The following is a 24272-nucleotide window of genomic DNA, read 5'->3' on the forward strand; positions in this document are numbered from 1 at the left end:
CTACTCTTCCTTAAATAGACATGACACCAAAAAACATTACAAGCCCTCTGTAAAGCCAAACTTTACAAAGCACTCTGAATCAGTGCAACATAGCATAGGACGCTGTAAAGCCCAAAACAACAGGGCATTTCCCACAGCTCCTTTCCCAGCAAAGGGCCAAGAGACTGAGCTCTTACTACACCCTCTTTCAAAAAGATGTGTACAAAATCATTTCTTAAGGAGGTGGTCATGTCTCAGTCTTTTCTACTCAAATTTTGTATCAGGAAATTTGCATGCCAGACAAGGAATTCATTTCCGCCTCTAAGAACTGATCTTTGAAACTGGTAAAAAACAAAGGGGGAAAAACACTATTACTTTAAAAAGATAAGTTTCTAAAAGAACCCAAAGACCATTTCTGACACTGTATTTACCAGTTTGGCCTTCCTCTCGGAAAACAAATTTTCTTCAATAATACAAATCTTGTCTCCTTGCCCCATCCCCAAGACTCTGAAATATTCTCTACCATTTATAAATGACAAAACAGAAAAGACAAACGGATCACCTCTTTCACTTGAAAACCTCAGTCCTCCACAGTAATGTACACAGACAGACAGATGGACGCACGTAAGAACACAAACTGCGAGCCCTGCTCAGGCCTGAGCCAATATGGGCGCACAGGGCAGCCACGCCGCCTAGCTAGTGGGCTGCTCCTGCTGCTGCTGTACAAATATAGAAAGCTGAAAGTGGAACAGCAGCTTCAGCAGAATAGATTCTGCTCCGTGCTCAGAGAGGGAGGAGCAGGGACCTGCACAGCTTTACCCATACATGGTTGCTGAAAGGGGGCCATCAGTGAAAACCCAATTATCTCACACACATGCATTCTGTTCACATGCTCCAGACAAAAACCAGAAACACACAGGCTGGTGCTTGAAGAAAGGTTTGAGAGATTCTATTTCAGTCAAGGAACTTCCCAATAATCTCAGTCACTTACACCAAGAATCCCCCAGCCATGGGAAATAGAAAAGACAGTGTGAAAACTTTACTAGGTCAGAGTCTTACCAGATCAGCAGTAGCTGTGAGGCTTAATTTATCATTTAAATTATGGAATTTAACACAGTAAAAAAGGTCATTTCCATTTGTGTGAATGATCCCAACCTTCACTGCTCCTGTGCTATTTCCAGAATCAAGATCTCATTCCAGCTCTCAGGTTATGTTTTGGGGTCTCTCCTTTTCTTGGGGGGCAGGGGGTGTTACAAGTTAAAATAAATTCTGATGGTGATTTTAAAAATATAATTTCCCAGGATGCTGGCTTATGTAATCAGAAGCCATATTTTATATTCCAAAAATTACTCTGCTTGGAACAATTCATTCAGATTCATTCAATGTGAAGTGTATGAAAAGCTCAATTTCTGGCCAGAGTGAACTCTCACAGGATAAAAAACGCATGGTTGACTGGTTGAAATGATCCCATACGTTAACTCCTAATCAATCAACCAAGTATTTACCATGCACTGTCTAGATTCAGTATTACAGGGGATGCAGCACAAACATAAACTGTACTATCAATGACTCCAATACTTAAACTCTAGTTCTTAGGTAAGATTAATACATGAGATAATAAAGGTTGGTAGCATCTGACTAGTGCTAAACCGTGGAGTAGCAACTATAAACACGATACAAATTAAGAGAAAGACTGAAGACAGACACACTTAGATCTTCTCCCACAGGTCCCACCTACTAGCACTCAAAGGGCATTATCTTTAAATGTAAGTCTACAATATTTGAACTAGATGATTTCTAAGGTCCCTCCATTTCTGAAATTCTTTAAGTCTGTAATTTAAAAATATAAAGTTAAGGGGCGCCTGGCTGGCTCCGTTGGTTAAGGCTCCGGCTCTCGATTTCAGCTCAAGTCATGATCTCATGGTTTGTGGGATCGAGCCCTGGGTCGGGTTCTGTGCTGACAGCACAGAGCTTGCTTGGGATTCTCCCTCTCTCTGCCGCTCTCCTGCGCACACATGCGCATGTGGGTTCTCTCTCTCTCTCCCAAAATAAGTAAACTTTAAAAAAAAGTGAAAAAAAATGCATAGTTTTTTGCCAACTTCAGAGAAAATATATTCTAAAAAAAAAGAAAAATAAATTCAGACCATAACTCAGCATCCACTCTAACATCTCTCACATCACACTTTCAGGAGCATATCTCAGAAATCTCTGCCTAGCCTTTTGAGGAAATTTTACACCACCATTAAAAGGATGGGAAAAAAGAGGTGCCTGGGTGGCTCAGTCAGTTAAGCATCTGACTTCAGCTCAGGTCATCATCTCATGGTTCGTGGGTTCAAGCCCCGTGTCAGGCTCTTTGCTGACAGCTCAGAGCCTGGAGACTGCTTCAGATTCTGTGTCTCCCTCTCTCTCTGCTCCTCCCCCCACTTGCGCTCTGTCTCTTTCTCTCCCTCAAAAATAAACATTTAAAAAAATTTTTTAAATAAATAAAAGGGGGGAAAAAACACAAAACACCTGCCACAGGAAAACAGTATGGTGGAGACTAGAAATGTTGATGCTGACACATTCTGAGATTTTTTATTACAAAACACTACCAGTCATCCAACCATAAAGGAGAATTCCAGAGACCAGAGCCCTGTCCAGTTCCTTCCCATCACTGAATTGTCTGGTATGTATGTGTGCATTAGCCTAAGCTTATGGGGCATAAATAAACAAATACGCTAGGTAGCTTCCCCCACCCTCCAGCAACACACTGTCCTTGAAACTAAAGAAACTTTTCAAATTCTTAAGACATAATAACATATCCACCATAATTACTTGCTCCAATATATTTTATTAGGAAATTAACGTTTTGGAATTTTGAATTCTCTTTGCCCATTGTACGTAATACAGTAATGATGAGCAAAGAATGCTAAAGGACAGCAAACTTGATCTTGCAAACTTGATCTCTCAATCCCACTACCTAGATCTCCCAGTGCAAGGCAGAGCCTTGTCCATACCATCTAATATACTGACAAAGAAAACACAGGATTCCAGCAGTAGAGGCACCTTCATGTCCGACAAAACACAGATATGCAAATGTTCAACATTTTATTAAAAACCTGTTAATTGTATATAGTGGCTTATATATTTAGTTTTTCTGAGCAGCTTGTTATAGCAACTTTGATTTCCCAAAGAGTAACTGGTTATGGATTAATATGCTACTTTTTGGGTAAGATCACAGCTTTAATGATCTATTACAGACTTTACCAAGGTTCCTCTTGTGAAGGCAACTAAGTAAAAATAACACAATTCAAAGGACCACAACTATATATACCAAGCAGTGATTAAAAGTACCACCTCAAAATCAAAATGGCTATAAACAGCTACACTATGGCCTTGGGCTGGTCATTTCTTTCTCATTTCCCATTTCCTCAAAAACAGGACTGGACCAGAACAGGAGTCCCTATCTACGGTCCACAGACCTACAGAATTCCATAAACTCCCTTATATTATGTGTAAATTTTACACATATATGCAAAATGCATTCATACACAGCTGACCCTTGAACATGGGTGTGACATGCACGGGTCCACTTACTTGCAACTTTTTTTGATACAGTACAGTGCTTTAAGTGTACTTTCTCTTCCTTATGATGTTCTTAGCATTTTCTTTAGTTTATTAAGAATTCAGTATATGATACATGTAACATACAAAATGTGTTGATTGTTTTATCAGTAAAGCTTCCTGGTCAACAGTAAGCTATTAGTAAAGTTTGGGGGGGCATCAAAAGTTATAAGTGCATTTTCTACGAATCTCCACACTGTTCAACTATACTTATTTATTTCTATTTATAGGAAAATAGGTCCATAACTTTTACCAGATTTACAAAGGGGGGGTCCATGATCCAAAACAGATTTAGATTAAGACTAAACAATATACAGTTTGTTCCCCATTCTAACATCCTTTTATCTCCTCTTGTACTTCCTGGTCCAAAAAGGGAGTCCTCATGACTAAACCCAGTCAAGAATAAACAAGTTACCATGGCCAAGAAATTACTCAAAATAACGTATTCCAGGGACCCTGGGTGGCTCAGTCGGCTAAGTGACCCTTGATATTCGGCTCAGGTCATGATTTCACAGTTCATGGAATTGAGACCCATGCTGGGATCTGCACCGACAGGGGAGATACTTCTTGGGATTCTCTCTCCCTCTCTGCCCTCCCCATCTGACCCCCGTGCTCTCTCTCAAAATAAATAAACTTAAAAAAAAAAAAAAAAAAAAGGTCTAAAGGTGCCTGGGTGGCTCAGTCAGTTAAGCATCGAACTCTTGATTTTGGCTCAGATCATGAACTCACGGTTCCTGAGTTCAAGCCCTGCACGGGGCTCTGCACTGACAGTGCAGAGTCTGCTTGAGATTCTCTCTCTACCCCTCTCCGTTGCTCATGCTCTCTCAAAATAAATAAGTTAAAAAAAAAAGTCTAAGATAAAATGTATTCCAATTAAAACCGAACCTGAATTGTTTTTAGATGATAGGCTAACATTACAATGCTTAAAAGAGGAAAAAAAAAAGTTTCCAAGCAAATTTTAGCACTATAGCTCATCTCAGGAGGCTTACATGAAAACAGAACTCTTTAGGTGTGTTAGGGATATCCCATATAGTTCCTCTCTTACCAGGTGCACTTTTTTAAAAAGTAAAGCTTCCAGTTTCCCACTTCTTATTTTTTTTAATGTTTATTATTTTTGAGAGACAGAGAGAAAGTGAGCACATGCAGGGGAGGGGCAGAGAGCAAAAGCGAGACAGAGGATCAGAAGCAGGCTCCACACCGACAGCAGAGAGCCCCACGCAGGGCTCAAACCCACAAACTCTGAAATCATAACCTAAGCCAAAGACAGAGGCTTAGTCGACTGAGCCACCCAGCACTCCCCAATTTCCTACTTCTAATTCTATCCCTATAGCAAAGAAATAGGAGGTAGGTAGAGAGAAAAAACAACATGGAAGACTGAAGTGAAGAATAGTCAAAGAAGCAAGAGGCAATATATGAGAATGGCCACTGCCTAATATCTTAATTTGTAAAAAGTATATCAGACAAAAGAAAAAACTAGCCTCTCTCTAAGACAATAAAAGTATGTGTTTGTTACTGAACAATTTAAGCCTAAAATTTTTAGGTTCTCATGGCAACCTAAGTGATCACACTGCACATACTGTATATAAAGCACATATTTAGAGAGTTAACTAGTAAACTCAAGATGTGACATATGTGCAATGTGGGCGACAACATTATTCTGGGAACTTTAACTTTAAAATCTTCCAACTTTTATTCTGCAGCCCCAAAGATGATATAATAGAGTCAACTATGCAGAAGGCACAAGCTCAAGGAAGAGGTACAAAGAACATAAATAGAAGCAAAGAGATAAAAGACAAGAAAATTCAGGCTATCAGAAAAAGTTTCTGAACATGACTCTCCCCTACTGTGAATCAACCTGTAAAGGGAGGCTTAAAAAACAAGACTGCTAGTGAGGACATATATCAAGATAGCATTTGGGACACTCTTTCATGTGGGCCCAGACAAAAGAGGACATGGTCACAGACCAGACAGACCACTTGGTAAATGTGGCACTGACTGAAAGGTCCCCTGGAGAGACTGGGGTTTTCTTTCTCTCTCTTTTCTAGGAGCTCATGGAATATGGCTGTTTAGAATTAAGAAGTAATTATCAGAGCCAAAATGATGGCTGTGGGGCATGGGAACTGGGGGAGAGGAACCAGACTTTAAGAAGAGGGTAGGGGGGAAACGACAGTCTTTTGTGTCACATCATGTCTCATTTTGGTTCCCTAGAACCAAATAAAGCTGTAACATCCAGTTTTCTCATCTATTAAATGACCTGGGAGGGTTACCGCCATCTATCTGCCAACAGAAACTTCATTATGACCCATGCATTTGTTTTGAAAGACTTGAAGATGTCATGAATGACTTGAAAGTCATGAATGCTACTTTAAAACCACATTTCCATGCGACTTGTTAAGTCTAAAATTACTCCCACTTTTCGATCAGAAAACCGGTAAGCAGTTTAGGAAAGGTACACCAAAAAATATATCAGGGCAGTTATTTTTCTAACTCTCTCAAAGCTAAGAACTTCTAGAACAAGATACTGAATTTACATTACTGGTTCAATGATTAAAAATTACATTACTACATGAAAAGGAATGGCTACAAAAATAAGTTATTTCATTACTGTCATGAGACTCGGCCTCGAGAAGCAAGAAAAATGCAGGAAAATGGCACAGCATTTGGAGTGTAGACTGGCAGTCCAACCATGTCCTACCACGTAATAGCTCGATGCCTCAAATAAGTTACTCTCCTCACTGAGGTTCCTAACACCTCAAGTTGCCTTGTCTACCAAATGTAAGGATGCACCATTTCTCTCTTCTTCCATCCCACTCCTGTCTCTCCTCCCTTCCCCCATCAATGTGAGGTCTAACAGTTTCTTTCATTACACTATAATTTGGCATATTTTCTAGTCAAAAACTTTGCACAATGAACTTTTACACAAAAATTCACTGGTCAAATTGAGAGCCAGAACAACTAAGTAATAAATGTTTTACAGTGAAAAGGAAAAGGGCACTGGGGATAAAGCTAGGATTAGAGATTTCTTTCAGAGTCAGGCCACACCTGCTAATGACTAAAATATTTGATTACCTTAATTACCTTGGCTGCACAACAAGAAGTGCTGGTGGTCATGAAACTCCAGAATATTAAAAACTCAGCCACATTTTCATTATAGCATTCTCTACTGTGTTGAAGTCAAGACAGCAAAAGACTGCCAACAGCATTTTCACTTTAATTTTCTGGTAAGACAAAAAGGAAAATTAATCTTGGAGCCAAATTCTCCATTTTTAGGTATGGTAAATTCTTCGAGGAAAAAATATCTGTGTTATGAAAAACTGAAAACATTTCTGTATATCTTAGAAAATATGCATATGTGCTTTTCTTAAAAGGTATAAAAAAATTTCAAGCTAATAATCTTTTTTGGGAGGGATGTGCAAAAGGGGACAGGGACAGGACCCATGGGCAGGAAGAGCTGCCTAATAATCTTTTTTTTTTTTGGTATTTTTTAAGTAAGCTCTACACCCAACATGGTGCTTGAACTCGTGACCCCGAGATCAAGAGTCACATGCTCTACCAAATGAGCCAGCCAGGCACCCCTCAAGCTAATAATCTTAACTGTTTACCTACTACTACCTTTTAAGCAATTGTGAAAGAAGAAAGATAAAAGCTGAAGCGCTTTCTGACAGAGGCATTTGATGACTGGCATACTAAGCAACAGGGCATCCAAAAAACAAACCAAGTAAGTCCTTTTTTGGTATATATAATTAATAATTGCCTAAATAGGGGCACCTGGGTGGACTTTCGATATTGGGTCAGATTATTATTTTACATAAATGAACCTACTCTATACCAAAGTATTCATAAGTGCACCACAAAAAAATATTAAACATCTTGCCTATGTGGTTTGATTTTGTTTTTAAAACTTTGAGGCCTCTTTGATACTCCAGCTTATAATCAATTTCATCTTATTAATAAGCACATTATAAAGTATTTAAACTGAATATAACATTTATCATCTTTTCCCTCCCACCATTAAAGGACCAGATTGTTCCAAATATGGCATTACCTTTTCAAAGTTCTAGGGTTTAGGTAAGACATAATTCTTTTAAAGAATTCTCTCTCTTGTCATGACTGACAAGCATGACTTAAATGGAGATAAAGAGGCTAATGAAAAACATGTGAGTCTGATGGTCAACTGCTATTTTATTAGAGGAGAAAAACAAAGCATACCGCTTTAAAATGGGAAATCCACATACAACGATCTTCTCTTTGAACTCAGGCAGTGGAGTTCCTGCTAACTAGGTAGATAACCCCCACCTGAGGGAAGAGGCAGAGGCCACCTGCCCAAGATGGTGCAGAAGGGACTCCTTTGCTAGGTAGAAAGTTTCTCTGCATAACCTCTAAGGTCCTTCCCTAACTTCAGAAACTTGCGACTTCATTTATGAAAAACAGAGGCATGGTAAATGCAAGGTATGAGTGGAGACAGAACAGTATGCTGAAAAATTAGAAAGCCTGGGCTGGAATCCTGTTTCTGCTTCTATGGAACCAAAGTAAAGCACTTCACTTCTCTCATTTGCAAAATGAAAGGATCAGAGAAGAAAAAATCTCTGAAGATTCTAACCTTCTGAGCCTATGGCTTCTTCCTATGCCTGCCTCGGCCACCCACCACCTTCCCACTGCTGCACCTTACCATAATTAGGCAGCTTTTTAAAACATCTAATTAATGTAACACAGAAAGTAAAACCTTTAACTTTCTATTTCTGGCTTGTTTCAAATATGCAACAGCATTTTATCAAGGAGTAGTTAATGCCACACAGTTCTTGATATACTGGCTTTTCTCTGAACTCTAGTGACAGCTACACAGTGACAAGTTGTAAGCAAGGAGGCTGTTACCATGGGGACCCACTAGGATTCCTGGGGGTGGATCCAGCGGGCTTTTTTCTTTTTTTTTCTTTTTTGGTCAAAGCATTTTTTGATGTTCTGGATCTGGCAATTCAGAAAGCCTGATTCCATTTTTCTTTAGCAAGCTATCTTCAAGAAATATTACCATATAGTATACAATGCTGAAGAAATATTAGATACTGTTTCAGAGATTCTGTCTTGCAAAAGAAGGAAATATATTCTAGTCTTCATCTTTCCCCTATTCATAAAAACAAATACAGGGGCATCTGGGTGGCTCAGTTAAGCACCACACTCTTGGTTTCAGCTAAGGTCATGATCTCACAGTTCAGCAGTTCGAGCCCCACCTCAGGCTCTGCACTAACAGTACAGAGCCTGCTTGGGATTCTGTCTCCCCATCTCTCTCTGCCCCTCCCCTGCTCGCACTCACTCACTCTCAAAAAATAAAATAAACATTAAAAAAAATTTTAATGTGTCAGACACACAAAATATAATAAAATGGACTATAAAATAAACATTAAAAAATTTTTTAATGTGTCAGACACACAAAATATAATAAAATGGACTATAAAGTCAAACCGGACCAGAACAGAGAAGTGTACATTTAAATTACAAGTCTGCCTCCAAAATTGCTGTGTGTGGACAAAGGGGATGTAGTTCGGGGAGATGAGCTGCTACTCCCAGCTAAATGTGTTGCCACTCAGTTTCCCCTGAGACCTGTTCTGTTAGAAGATACCTTAAGAAAACAGGTCGTTTACAAACCTGATCTGTGGATCTGGTTTGTTCACAGGAGAAGTTGGAACAGCCAGAATTCAAAAGAAAACATTTTTCTAAATTGCACGCTTCCTGGAACAGAGTGAAGTCTTTGTCTGGATCTTACTGAGGCAAGAGCAAAGTTATACCAGACAAATGAACATTAATAAATAAAAATAGCACTTGATTTCAGTAAAGAAGTTTGCAGGCTTTTTTTTTATTATTATTATTGCACTTGTAAATGTATCAAGAGGCTATTAAACAGAAATAGAACATGATAAAAACAATAAATATATAATAAACATGGTGTCTTTCCATTATTATTTCCCATAGATCTCAAAGGGGAAATACAGAAGAACAAGCCCAGAGTACAGTTTTGTCACATGAGTTTAATGCCAGCCTAAAGACTTTAAAAAAGACTCAGACCACAGGACATGAGAGGAAGCAAACTCCTGGGTGTTTTATTCGTTTTTACTACTGGTTTACAATCTCCTTGATTTTATTTTTAAATGCATGTCTTGGCCCAGAAAAGCAAGAGAGCACAGGCTGCCAACAGTATCAGATTCTCTTTTTCTAATTCTCTGGAGCTACAGAAAACAGAGCCAGAATCAGGGTTGTCTAGGAGCCTTCTGATTTTGTCCAGGCAATATACAATATGAGGTTTCAAGATCACAGAGGTACACAAAGTCTTTTGTAGTACAAATTTTAGCCAACTTAATGTCTTTTTTGTTTTTAAGTTTATTTATTTTAAGAGCAAGAGAGCACGCATGCGGGAGGGGCAGAGAAAGGGAGGGAAAGAGAATCCCAAGCAGGCTCCGCCCCACCAGCATAGAGCCTGACTCAGGGCTTGATCTCAGAAACTGTGGAATCACGACCTGAGCCAAAATCAAGTCAGACACCCAACTGACAGAGCCACTCGGGCATCCCCAAGTTAATGTCGTTCAATGGAAGGCTGCTTACAATTTTTTTTTCCCATAAAACTCCTTTGAGTACTGATTATCTTCAAAAGACAATGATTTGAAAAAACAAATTCTCAGAATTTCAGTTTTAAAAGATTTTCTTCCTATTCCTCAGCCCTGAACTATCTCAAAACGTAAAATTAAAGTGCCATTCGACCAGACATGGAGTACTCTAAAAATATTAAGTCTCTATTTTGTGCAAGGACCCAATACCACTGAGCACTATGGACAGTAAGACTTCCGATATGCAGAGCATTCAGCTCAATATCATATGTGCACTCCATGAAAGTGTAACACTGGTTATGTACATATTCACAATAATCAGGCTAGCCTCCAATAGGAAATAATGTCTTCCAGTTTTTCCTACTCTGAAAATCCATTCCCTCCTGGTTGTATGAAAATCCATGTTTCAAAGCTGGGTCTAGTCTCTTCTTAATTCCTGCTCATTATTATTACAGGGAAATTTTACATTTTTCCAGAAAAAAGGTTTTCAACTTAAATATCAAATGATCACAGGAAGAAAAAAACTGGAAGCATTAAACTATCTTTCTCAGAGCTTCCCTCTCTCCCTCATTAACATTTCTCAAAGAGAAAAACACCACTGTGATGCTCCTATTACAGATCATTCATGAAGTTACTAACTGAGCCCAGACCAGACAGACTCCATCAACTGGGCACACAGCCACTCACCATTACCCTTTGTTTAAAGTCTCAACTGCCATTCAACTCACATTATTGTATTCCACTCAAGTCCATCAACTTTTCTTCAAGAGGAAACAATCAAGAACTAAAACAAATGTGTTACTTAACTAGAAAAGAATGAACTTAATCCATACACCTCACAAAAAATTTCTTCTAAAATGATGGCCCACCATTAAGTTTCCTATCTGAAATAACAATATTATTTTGTTATGATCAGTTATATATGCTGCAAAGAATAATCTAAGCAAATAAACGTTACATAAACTAAACAAATAATCATTAAAAACATGTAAAAACAAAACCTCAATCTTAATTTGGCAAAGCACCAGAGAGAAGTACTCTCTACACACCAAAAGTGACAACATAGAGGAATGTCTATACTACAGAGGAGCCAAGACCTCAAAGCAGCCGAAAGGAGGAGCTACCTGCTGTGTGGGGAAAGGGGCAATCTTCCAAAAAGCCATGATCCTAGGCCTGACTTCTAAAATTCAAAAATATTTAAGAAATATTAAAGCTTGTACTCTTCTCAAAGGTTTCAGTAATTAAGAGAAAACTTCAAACTAGCCTAAGTACAAAACGGAATTAACTGAAAGGATACTGGAGTATTTAAAAGAACTCAAAGGCAGAAAGTATAACAGAGCCACACCTGGAAAAGCTTTATGCATAGGTTTCTATTCTGCATGTGGATGGCCGCCTCTCTCCTCAGAGATGCATTTCTCACCTATACTTCTTTCAGGATGAATCTACTTAATTATCCCTCCCTACAGACTGGCCTTCACAGCTTCCTGATGTATCATGAGCCTAAACTTGACTGTGAATGTGATTTTATATGTTTCAAGTTCTCTGAATTCAGGTGATACGTGTGTTCCCTAAAGACTTAAATCTCAGTTACAATCTCAAATTCTTAGGAGAAACTGATTTGCCCAGCTTGGGTTAGGTGTCCACCTCTGGTCCAATAAGCTGTTACAAGAAGGGGTAGGTCACAGAGTATAATTAGTATAGGGACTGTGTGCCTGACTCCTCAAAAGTTATAGAATACATGGGGCACCTGGCTGGCTTAGTCCATACAGCATGTGACTCTTGATCTCAGGGTTGTGAGTTCAAGCTCTACCTTGGGGCCTAGAGCTTGCTTAAAGGAAAAAAAAAAAATTTTTTTTTTCTAAGTTATATAATACACTCAGCCATAAAGCAGTCTCCATGCTCAAAAAAGCTTAAAATCTTGCTGAAATGAGAAAATGCGTCTAATAAAACACTAAATAATATCCTATAATACAGTATTGGAATGGATGAACAGTAAAGGCTTCATAAGAAAGGTTAGCTATGTACTAAGTGACAAATAGAAATTGAACCATGAGCAGGAAAGGGCTGACAGACAAAAAAATGCAATGCACATTCCTCTCGTCCTAGCCTTCTAAGAAAGAGAAACCTAAGGAATAGTCCTTTACCACATAGACAGCTTCCAGTGAAACATCGTTGTTGAAAATCTGCTGTAAGGTTTAAAATGGCTATATGATCACAAAACAGTACTGCTTCAATAGGCGGTAATAACCAGCTAGCTGATAATGTCAGTTACACAATGTCAAGTTGCTCATCACCACCACCCTGACTTCCTTTCATTCCCCAGACCCCTAAGACTCTTGCTCAGACAACAGCATTCAGAATCAGGCAGGCAGCCAAAAGGAGAGCACAGGTGTTTCTCACTAGCACTATCCCACCCAATCTAGTATGGTAAAGTGGGCAGTATCACACAAAGTCATACAGGATAGAAACATTAGCCAAGCCATGTGATGGTGGGGGGAGGGAATTAGAGCAGAAAAGAGGCATGTTTTCCACACACAAAAGCTACAAGCACAAAGAAACTGGGAAAAGCCTGCAGTAAATGATCTGTGCAAAACAGAAACTAGCAAAAACTTAACAGATGTCCACATAATATTGGGTTAAAAAAGGGTCTACTCATTGTAGACTCTTAGTTACCCCACATTATCACCAAAATATCACATTCCCAGTCTCTGCAAGAGCTTGCTTCAATCTCACAGGAAACAAAAAGGTAAAAGAACAATGAGAAAGTGGTGACAGTTTCTAATTTAATGATTCTTTTGCTGAAGAGTAGCAAGGTTATGTAAATGGAAACTACTGACCTTCCAAAATTAAAAGTATGACACTATAAAATTAAACAGCTTTGAAACCAAAAAATTGCATTTTGTGTAATCCCCAAACTAAAGACATTTCCCAACTCGAAAATAAAGTTTCAGTGGAGTTTCAACATTGGGAAAAAAAGTGATATTCAACTCCATTTTGTCAAAGCTGAACATAGCTGTTTAAACACTTGGCAGTCCATGGAGGTCAGAAAGTTAGTTAACAGTTCCTTCTAAAGCCACACTCTGCACCTATGAACATACCCCAAAAGTGGCATATTAAAATTAAGTGAGATCGATCCATCAGACCTCACTGCAGTCTCTAAACTGGAACTCACCATTTTTCTTTATACTTGCTTGCCATTACTTTCTAAGTGGAGAAAAAGAGAAATCAAAATGTTACAATCCAAAAGCGGTTCTGAAAATGAGTCTACTTCCTGCGAAATGGGGAGAAGGTCAGCTGATAGAGGGTCACGTTAGAATTTCACAAAGCTCTAAGAGCTAAAATGCTTTCTAACATCTTAGATGCTTGAAATGCCAATACATAGTACTCTCACACAGTCTCCCCTAACTAGGCTTTCTCATCCCTTCAGGGGAAAAAAAAAGTCCAATTTTAAGTACTTTTCATATTTATAAAATTCATGTTCTCTGTATAAAAATCTTAAAAACAATCAGGGGCAGGGGTGCTTGGGTGGCTCAGTCGGTCAAGTGTCTGACTTGGGCTCAGGTCATGATCTTCCGGTTTGTGAGTTCAAGCCCCGCATGAGGCTCTGTGCTGACAGGTCAGACCCTGGAGCCTGCTTCAGATTCTGTCTCTCTCTCTCTCTACTCCTCCTCCCCTGCTCATTCTGTCTCTGTCTCTCAAAACTAAAAAAATAAAAATAAAATAAACGTTAAAAAAAAAATCGCGGGCACCTGGATGGCTCAGTTGGTGGAGCATGTGACTCTTGATCTTGTGGTTGGGAGTTCAAGCCCCCACAACAGGCACAGATCTTACTTTAAAATTTTTTGTTTTAAACGACAGTAAGTATGAAGGAAAAAAACACACCCATGTCTCAATGCCTAAATTTTGATGTTTATCCCTCTGGCCCATGAGATAAAATTTTTAGAAGAATTAAAGAGTTCCTTAGCAGAAAAAAATATGTTAAGTCAATATGAATTTTAAGACGGATATAAAACATTCTTGAAAAATGTTACAGTTCTGGAATTCGAAGAAATTTAAATAAACAGATATATGCTCATTACCTCCATAACATAGAGATTAAAAAATAACTATAGAGGGGTGCCTGGGTGGCTCAGTGGGTTAAGCATCCGACTTCAGATCAGGTCATATCTCGTGATTTGTGAGTTTGAGCCCTGCATCAGGCTTTGTGCTGACAGCTCAGAGCCTGAAGCCTGCTTCAGACTCTCTTGTCTCCCTCTCTCTCTCAAAAATAAACATTAAAAAAATAAACAAAAAAACAACTATAGAACAGTTCTGCTGATTAATTCTACAAGGAAACCTCTATTTAAGGGCATTTTAACAGCCAATTTCATGACAAGGACAAAGTTACAATTACAAAGAACTCCTCACAGAAAACTGTCTTTAGCAAATTACAAAGCTCAGATAAGGATTCTTGCTACAACACAGTTCACAAAGCAAACAGCTAACCTGATTATGATTAACTCTTTCATCTACAACTCTAAGCATCAGAGCCTCTTCTCTCTCCCTCCATACCTAAAACCAGTTACCTAATTAGAAAGAGACCCAGGTGATCCTATTACAAATCCAGTAATAAACTCATTTGTATTTTTCAGTTTTCTATGAACATAGAAGACTCCTATCAACAGACTCTCATATGAAATACAGACAGTGAAGATGAATCTAGGAAACCACATTACCCAAGTATTCCACAGGGAGCAATGAGCTAAAAGGTTCTAAGGGTAAGGATGCCCTGTGTAGCAAAACATTTCAGATGCACCAATTGGGACTTAAGGAAACAATCTTATCCCTTAAGTCACTACAAAGGAAAATGTGAAACAAATAAACGCAAAAGGAGAAACAAAATGAACACAAACTTACTTAATGCTTGTTTATGTATGGCACTGCCAGGCATTTTAACTGTGATGATTTGGCTAAACTGGGTTACCAACTCATAAGATAAGTATATGCCCATTTTTACAGATGAAAAAAGGAAGTAACATTATCAACACTTTAGCAGGCACTGCTCAATGCCTAGCATTAATAACCTCAATTCTTACATTACCATTCCAAGGTGGTATCAGTCTCCATTTTAAAGACGGGAAAACAGGGGCAACTGGGTGGCTTAGTCGGTTACGCATCTGACTCTTGATTTTGGCTGAAGTCATGATCTCAGTTTGTGGGATAGAGCCCAACGTCAGACTCTGCACTGACAGTGCAGAGCTTGCTTGGGATTCTCTCCCCTCTCTCTCTCTGCCCCTCCCCCACCACGCACACACATATACTCCCTCTCAAAATAAACATGTTTTAATGAAAAATAAATTTGGGGGCACCTGGGTGGTTCAGTCGGTCAAGTGTCTGACTTCGGCTCAGGTCATGATCTTGGCAGTCCATGAATTTGAGCCCCACATTGAGCTCTGTGATGATAGCTCAGAGCCTGGAGCCTGCTTTGAATTCTGTGTCTCCCTCCCTCTCTACCCCTGCCCCACTTGCACTCTGTCTCTCTCTCAAAAATAAACATTAAAAAAATTTTTTTTAAATAAATAAATGAAAACAGGACCAGAAATGTTAAAGGTGACACAGTGATGGTACCAATTTTTAAACTCATTGACTGGAGCAGCCACACCTATCCCTCCCAGGCTATGCTTATAAATCCCATTCAAATCACATCATTCTTTCAAGCCGCAAGTTTTCATTTGAAAAACCAGAAAATCAAAGAATCAACTCTCAATTATGGGAAGAGTAATTCTCCAGGTTTTAACAAATTTCTTGTTTCTATTTTACTTGCTCTTTGACCATTTCAGCATGCCATAGCACCTCTATGAAGAAATGTGCAGGTAAATGCAGGACTATATTAACACCAAGCAACCTTGGGCTGTTAGAAGTCCCATTCAGCAACACTACATTGAATTTAATTTCTGGTTCAAAGCATATTTCTGAAACACTTAAACCTTCATTTATTAAACTTTCATTCATATAAAGTTTTTTTTTTTTTTACTAAAAATAACCAAGAATCAAGAGATAGTTTTAACAAAAGAATGGTTTCATGTTGTTTGAAGAAAAAGTATGAATGTCTTCCCTGACACTAAAGTCCCACGTGTTGAGTACTATAAGGACCATAATATCTCTTTAGGAGAACAGTTTACTGAAAAAAACTTCCAGTTCATCCCATACTTCAAGGACTAATATTAAATCCCCGTTATTACCAGAGAGGAGAAAAATGCAGTGGGAGGCTAGGTCCAAAAAGCAAAGAGAAGAAAAGTAGGCAAGCAGATCAAAATTAGTTATGAACCTCCATCCACAAAAAGCAAGTAGAAGTTCATCTTTTTTTTTTTTTTTTTAAATGTTTACTTATTTTTGGAGAAAGAGAAAGAGTGTGAGCAGGGGAAGGGGCAGAAAGAGAGGGAGACACAGAATCTGAAGCAGGTTCCATGCTCTGGGCTGTCACACAGAGCCCCACACGGGGCTCGAACCCAGGAAACGTGAGATCATGACCTGAGCCAAAGTCGGACACTTAACCGACTGAGCCACCAGGCGCCTTTTTTAAAAAAATTTTTTAACGTTTATTTATTTTTGGAGAGAGAGACAGACAGAAGTATAAGTTCATCTTAAGAAGAAAGCCTTGGGGCACCTGGATGGCTACGCCTCAGTCAGTGGAGCATCCAAATCTTGGTTTCAGCTGAGGTCATGATCTCAGTTTGTGGGTTCAAGCCCCTTGCTGGGTGGACTCCATGCGGACAGTATGAAACATGCTTCAGATTCATTCTCTCTCCCTCTCTTTTTCTCTCCTTCTCTCTCTGCCCCTCCTCCATCTTTCAAAATAAACTTAAATTATTTTAGGGATATCTGGTGGCTCAGTCGGTTAACCATCCAACTTCAGCTCAGGTCATGATTTCGTGGTTTGTGAGTTCGAGCGCCGTATAGGGCTCTGTGCTGACAGTTCAGAGCCTGGAGCCTGCTTCGGATTCTGTGTCTCCCTCTCTCTGTCCCTCCCTCTCCCTCTCCCTCACTCTCAAAAATAAATTTTAAAAAATTGTTTTTAATTAAAAAAAAAAAAGAGAAAAGAAAGCCTTTCATACATGAGAATATCCTGAATAGCTTTGTTCGTACCGAAACAAACCAGAAAGTCTATGATTAACTTCAAAATGCTCTTTCCCCAAAAGTGTTATTTTTTCTAACTAGGCCACTAAATACCATACTTATAAAAAAAACTTCTCTATACAATACAGAATACCTGGAGATCAATCCACACCTCTAACAAAATCACTACATACTTATAAAGCAAAGGCAAAAATCTGCCTATTCTTTATTCTTGTTCCCTTCATGTGACACTTTTTCTGTACAAAACAGAATATTCCAAAAACACTGTACATTCAAAGATCAGAAATTATAATTAGACAAGAAATTATAAATGATGCTATTTACTATGGTTTGGGTTACCATTACGCACTTTTACGCACAATCCTATGTTTGAATTTTCAAGAAATTTGTGCTTGTCAGTGGACATCCCCTGTGACTGCAACCCACATGAAGAGCATGAATTCTAATCAATTCAATAGCCTTTATGGAGCTTCAAAAGAGGGTGAAATATCAAGATGAAAAAAACAATCCCTGACCTCAAAAAAGAAAGACTTCAGCCACAAAAAAGAATGACAACCTGATACATGCTGCAACATGGATGAACCTTGAAAATATCATGCTAACTGAAATAAACCAGACACTAAAGGGCAAATATTCTATGATTCCAGTTATGCAAAGTACCTAAAATAGGCAAATTCATAGAGACAGAAGGCAGACTAGAGGTTACCAGTGGCTAGGAGGAAAAGGGAATGGGGAATTATTGCTTAATGGTTACAGAATTTTTATTTGGGATAAAGAAAACATTTTAGAAATAGTGGTGATGACTAACATTGTGAATGTACTCAATGCCACTAAACTGTACTCATAAAAAAAAGTTAAAATGACCTAAATCTAAAACCTAAAACTGTAACAACCTATAAAACTCCTAGAAGGAAAAATAGAGGGAAAACTTCATGGCATTAGACTTGGCAGTGTTCTTGGATAAGACACCAAAAGCATAAGCAACAAAAGCAAAAACAGACAAAAGACAAAATCAACAGTGAAAAGACATGGGCAAAAGTGTTTGCAAATCATCTATCTGATAAAGGATCAATATTCACAATATACAAACAACGACAGCTCAACAAAAAAAAAATCATGTTAACTGATTTAAAACATGAGCAAAGGACTTGGATAGACATTTCTGCAAAGATGATATACAAATGGCCAACAAGCATATGAAAAGGTGTTCAATTAACATCATTAATCAGAGAAATGCAAATCAAAACCACAATGAAATAATTTATATAAATGTCCAATCACCATATTGTACATGGGAAACTAAAATATTGTACATCAACTACACTTCAATTTAAGAAAAAAAAATCAGCTTACACTCCATTAGGATGGCTACTATTTAAACACACACACACACACAAACAACAACAAATGTTAGCAAGGATGTGGAGATACTAGAACGCTTGTGCACTGTTGGTAGGACTGTAAAATAGTACAATCACTATGGCAAACAGTATGGAAGTTCCTCAAAAAATTGAAAATAGAACCACAATATGATCCAGCAGTCCCAATTCTGGCTATTATCTTGGTAATTACAAGAATTTAAAGAAGGGTCTCAAAGAGATATGTGCACACCCATGTTCATAGCAACACTAGTTACAATGGCCAAAAGGTGGGAAACAACTCATGTCCATCAACAGATGAATAAACAAAATGGGGTATATACATAAAATAGAGTATTAAGCAGCCTTTTTTTCAAAGTAATCTCTATACCCAATATGGGGCTCAAACCCATGACCAAGATCAAGAGTCACATGTTCCACCAAATGAGCCAGCCAGCCAGGTGCCCTAGTATTACTTAGCCTTTAAAAGGAAGGAAATCCTGTCACATGCTACAACATGGATGAACCTTAAAGATATTATGGTAAGTGAAATAAGCCAGTCACTTCACTTATATGAGGTATCCAAAAGCAGAAAATACACTTCACTTATATGACGTATCCAAAAGCAGAAAGTAGATTGGTGGTTACCAGAGGCTGAGGGGAGGAAGAAAAGGAGAGTTGATTTTAAAGGGTATAAAGTTTCAGATATCCAAGATGAAAAAGTTCTGGAGATATATTTCCCATCAATGGGAATGCACTTCATGCCACAGAACTACACATTCAAATATAGTTAAAATGGTAAATTTTATGTGGGTTTTTTTTTTAACATTAAAAAAACGCTAATACGTTAAAATGGCAAATTTTTGTTATATGTATCTTACCACAATTTTTAAAAATAACGTAATAGACCAAAACCACTGAATTGTATGGTATGTGAATTGTATCTCAATAAAGCTGTTTAAAAAGAAAAAGCTGACGGGGCGCCTGGGTGGCTCAGTCGGTTGAGCGTCTGACTTTGGCTCAGGTCATGATCTTGCAGTTCGGGAGTTCAAGCCCCACATCGGGCTCTGTGCTGACAGCTCAGAGCCTGGAGCCTGCTTCAGATTCTGTGTCTCTCTCTCTCTCTCTCTCTCTCTGACCCTTCCCGCTCATGCTCTGTCTCTCAAAAATGAATAAACGTTAAAAAAAAAAAAATTAACAAAAAAAAAAGAAGAAAAAGCTTAGGAAATAGCTCACTCAAATCCTATCATTCCATGGTTTAAAAACAGCAATTTGTTGGAAGTACCCCGAGCCTTCAGCAGAGTCAGACTACGCTCTGACTTCCTCCAACTTGTTCAATGGGGCCTCCAAGTGACAGGTCTTCTCTCCCTTTACAAGGCACACGCCACCATCACCTTCTAACCTCCCCCCATCTTCCTTATTAGGTCCAGCCTCACAGGAAAATTAAGTTAAAGAAGTTGCAGTGATAGTCACACAAAGGAGGACAGAATTCAGGATTCGCCTTGACATTTAGCAGCAGAGAACAAATCTTTATTTAAAAAAAAAAAATTGGGGAGCACCTGAATAGCTCAGTCAGTTAAGTGTCCAACTCCAGCTCAGGCCATGATCTCATGGTTTGTGGGTTCAAGCTTCGTGCAGGCCTTTGCACTGACAGTGCTGACGGAACGTGCTTGGGATTCTCTCTCTGCCCTTGTCTCACTCTCTCTCAAAACAAATAAATAAATAAACTTAAAAAAAAAAATAAATGGGGGTGAGTGCCTGGGTGGCTCAGTTTGGTTAAACATCCAACTTGATTTCAGCTCAGATCATGATCTCACGATTGGTGAGACAGAGGTGGAGCCCTGTGTCGGGGCTCAGCACTGACAGCACAGAGCCTGCTTAAGATTCTCTCTCTCTCTCTCTCTCTCTCTCTCTCTCTCTCTCTCTGCTCCTCCCCAGCTCATGCATGCACACCTCTCTCTCAAAATAAATAAACTTAAAAAAAAAAAAAAAAAACTATTTATTTTACACAGTAGCCATACAATAGATGTTAGGTCTCTGCCCTTCCTTTTCTTCTCTTCTTCCAGCCCAGTATATGTTTAAAAAAGCAACTCTTCTGTGCCTGTGCTGGGTATCCACTGGCCTCACATGTGATGGAGCTATTAAATTCACAGCACCATTTAAAAGGTGTTTATTAACCATAACTATCATATATTATTAAATCTTAAAAACACATCACAAAACTGTGAGCAGGATAAACTTAAAAATAATAAACAGTTCTGTAGTACATAAAAAAGATAAAATAAAGACCAAGGACTAACAATCACCTCTGAGTGATGGGACTAAGGGTGAGTTTCTTCATTTCTTGCTTTTCTGTATTTTTTATAATGAATCTGTAGCTTCTGTAATAAAAAAATTAAGTGGAAATCTTTAGAAAAATAAACATTCTAGCTCAAAATCTCACCGTCTCTTACACCACAGGCGCTTTCACACGCTACTGCACTGAAGCTGAGTTAGCACCCTAGGAGACAGACACTATTTTCTCCCTTTTGCAGATGAGAATAAACTGAGGCTCAGGACAGTTAAGGGACTTGTTAAAGATTGTACAAGCTAGCAACTAACAAAAGTAAGGTTTCCCAGGCCTTCTAACTTCCAGCTCAGGGGCCTTCCCATTCTGGCACATCTTAAAGGGCAATCTGCATTATTGCTCATGATATTGTTGTTGTTGCTTTTAACCTATGTTCAGACTATTTTAAGAATACTTACTATGTAACTTTGGCCAAGTAAGTCACTTAACCTTTGTTGGCCTCAGTTTCCTCATCTGAAAAGCGAAAGAGTTGGAAAAGATATTTTATCTCTAACAACCCCACATGCTAATAGATTTTAAGTCGAGATACCATCTTTGAACCAGAAAACCCCATGGACAAGAATGAATGATTGGAGACAAGTTGAGACCTATGCTCTGGGCCAGGAGCCATTCTTCATGGAAACAGGTGGTGGACAGTCAAGAGGAAATAAGCCACTGGGGGAACCACAAACTTCCTGGTTAAAGCAACAGCTGAAAGCTCCAGCTTTGCTTTACTAACAGCAATGCTTCAATCTTGGCTATTTCACGACCAGACACCACATACTGTAAGTAAAGCTAGGAGAATATAAAAACTGGAATGGGGAATGGGGGGCTCTGGCAATACTTTATGCATGCTATGGTAACTTCATGATTTTCCGAGTAGACTCATTAATATTAAAGGAGAAAGAACCCTGGGTGCTTCCAAGTGGAGACTCCTCCTTCCTCACCAAGCACGTTAAGGAGAAACTGAACTTGCAGGGCACTCTCAGAGACGCCACACTTGAGGAAAAGAGCCGACCCAACACTTGTGGAAAAGGTGAAAGAATGCATTTTAAGTCTCTCCAATCTACAGAGAATCAAAGACAGCTCAAAGACCTTTAAAAGATGAAGTTCCTGTAAAGGATTCGCTGAGCATGTAACCTCTTACACTGCAGACATTATAAAACACTGCCGCTATTTAGAATTGTTACACAGCCCTTTTACTCGAGAGTAATAAAAGTACAGCATTAAAACTCTGCTGGAGAGAAAAAGATTCCATTTTGCTGAAACAGGCTCCAACCAAAATCTCACCACCTTCCCCTCACCTATAAGGATGAACCTGAACCAACAAGCAGCTCCTTAGAGCCTGTGCTATATAGTCTTAAAAATTAAAACAACATCCTGCCCCGAAGATCGCGACCAAGATACCACCGGCTCTAAATCCAAAGCCAGCTCCCCGGAGAAAAAAGCTCTTCAATGTGCTCTCCGCGCTCCCGGGTGCGAGATTCCAGCCCAGCTACTAGGCCACGACTGGGTGAGCACCTGATGTGGGGGGAGGGCGAGCCAAGGCCCTAGCGGATCTGGGGCGGGGAACGGGGGGCTCTCGAAGCTCTTAAGGAGAACAGGCTGCCTCCCCAAAGGCAGGGGTCCTGGCCCTCTCCAGGGGTGGGCACCAAAAACACGTGGGGCGACAGGAGCAGGGAAGGGGTGTCCCGGGCAGACAGCCTGGGTCTGGCACGGCGGCCGGAAAAAAGAGGACGGAGCTATCCCTGGGCGGGGGACGAAGCCCTCGGGGCCCGAAGGGTGAAGGCAAAGGGCGCGGGGGAGAGGAGACAAGGCCACGAGGAGGGCGGGTCTCCCTGGGCGCGGGGGCACGCGCCGGACAAGCGCGGCCGGACCCGGGGAGCGGAGGACCCCGACACGCGGGAAGAAATCGCCGACCTGCCCTGAGGCGCGGGGAACCAGAGCGGCCGCGCCCGAAGGGCCCTGTGACCCGCGGCCGCCAGGACTGGACCCGCCCCGCGGCGCCTCCCTCCTGCCTCTTTTCCCTCCCTCCCTCCCACTCGCGGCCCGTTAACCCGCGGCGGCCGCACTCACCAGCGGCTGCACCTGAGCCCGCCGCTGCCTCAGCTGCTGCCTGCGCCTCCGCAGCCGCCGCCGCCGCCGCCGCCTCGCTGCTGAGGCCGAGTCCCAGGGGAGCCTCCGCGTCCCGCCGCCGCTGCCGCTGCCGCCAGAGCAGAACACCCCAAAATGGCGGCACTTCCGGCACCTACCACCGGCGGGGAGGGCAGAGGAGGAGGGGGAGGGCAGTGAGAGGGAACGTACCACCGCGGTGCCGCCAGCAGAGCAGATCCGAGCGGAGCGCGGCGCAAGGGCTAGCAGAGCTAGTAGCGCTGCAGCGCCCCCTCGGGCTGGGGAGTGGAGAAGCAGGCGCGCCGAAGCCCCCCGGGCTGCGGGCGGAACCCTCAGCCCGGCGATCTGCCGGGACGCTTCTCTTTGTCTCAGAGCCCTACCGAAGGGAAGGGTGGGAAGACCTGGCCTGAGAATCTGAAGTTCTCGGCTCTGCGCACCATGCCCACCGGAGTTCTGGATGACCTGGTGGGCGAGGACCTCAGCTTGGCACTGAATATGCGCATAATAAAATAGGTGATGAATGAATGAGTGAATGGATTGGTGTTTGGCCAGCGTTGGACACATAACACACCCTCCTTCTGCTCCAGCAGACAAGCAACAGGATCCAGGCCTCCTTCTTTCTTTGCTGAGGTGTGGAATGTAAGTGTGTTGCGAGCTTTCAGAGTTCGAGGAGTGCTTTCTAGCAGGATGAACCGCTGTGTGACCGCACGACTTTGCAAAAACCCCTGCAGTGTCAGGAAGCTCATAAGGGTCCTTATTAAGAGACTGATTGCCCATGGGGCACCTGGGTGGCTAGGTCAGTTAAGCGTCCCCTGGTTGATTTCGGCTCAGGTCATGATCTCACAGTCATGAGATGGAGCCCGGTAGTGCTGAGCCTGGAGCCTGCTGAAGATTCTCTCCTTCTCTCTGTCCCCGCTCATGGGCGCTCGCTCTCTCTCTCTCTCTCTCTCTCTCTCCCTCTCTCTCCCAAAATAAATAAACTTTAAAAATTAAATTGTTTAAAAATTACACACATACAGGGGCACCTGGATGGCTCAGTCCGTTAAGCATTCAACTCCTGATCTCAGCTTTTTTTTTTTAAGTTTTTTAATTTTACTTATTTTGAGAGAGAAAGCAGGCGTCAGGGAGGGCAGAGAGAGGGAGAGAAAGAGACTCCCAAGCAGGCTCTGCACTGTCAGTTGGAAC

General features: G+C 40.6%; 1 protein-coding gene across 19 annotated transcripts in view; it reads right to left on the reverse strand.

The window, feature by feature from the left end:
• CELF1 (CUGBP Elav-like family member 1) overlaps positions 1 to 23220 on the reverse strand; it is a 74903-nt gene extending 51683 nt beyond the window's left edge. For 9 of the 19 annotated variants that reach the window (XM_045485193.1, XM_045485189.1, XM_045485188.1 and 6 more), the window contains exon 1: positions 23052 to 23220. Coding sequence is in view for 1 of the 19 variants with exons in the window: in XM_045485202.1 (XP_045341158.1) it covers positions 20956 to 20990 (35 nt within the window). In the remaining 18 variants the exon portion in view is untranslated. Of the gene's footprint in view, positions 1 to 6651; positions 6671 to 20955; positions 21032 to 23051 lie in introns of those variants that run through there. The other 10 variants (XM_045485198.1, XM_045485197.1, XM_045485196.1 and 7 more) reach the window with 7 other exon arrangements.
• Positions 23221 to 24272: the final 1052 nt, after the last annotated feature.

The sequence above is a fragment of the Leopardus geoffroyi genome, chromosome D1 (genome assembly GCF_018350155.1).
Source record: "Leopardus geoffroyi isolate Oge1 chromosome D1, O.geoffroyi_Oge1_pat1.0, whole genome shotgun sequence".
Lineage (NCBI taxonomy): Eukaryota > Metazoa > Chordata > Mammalia > Carnivora > Felidae > Leopardus > Leopardus geoffroyi.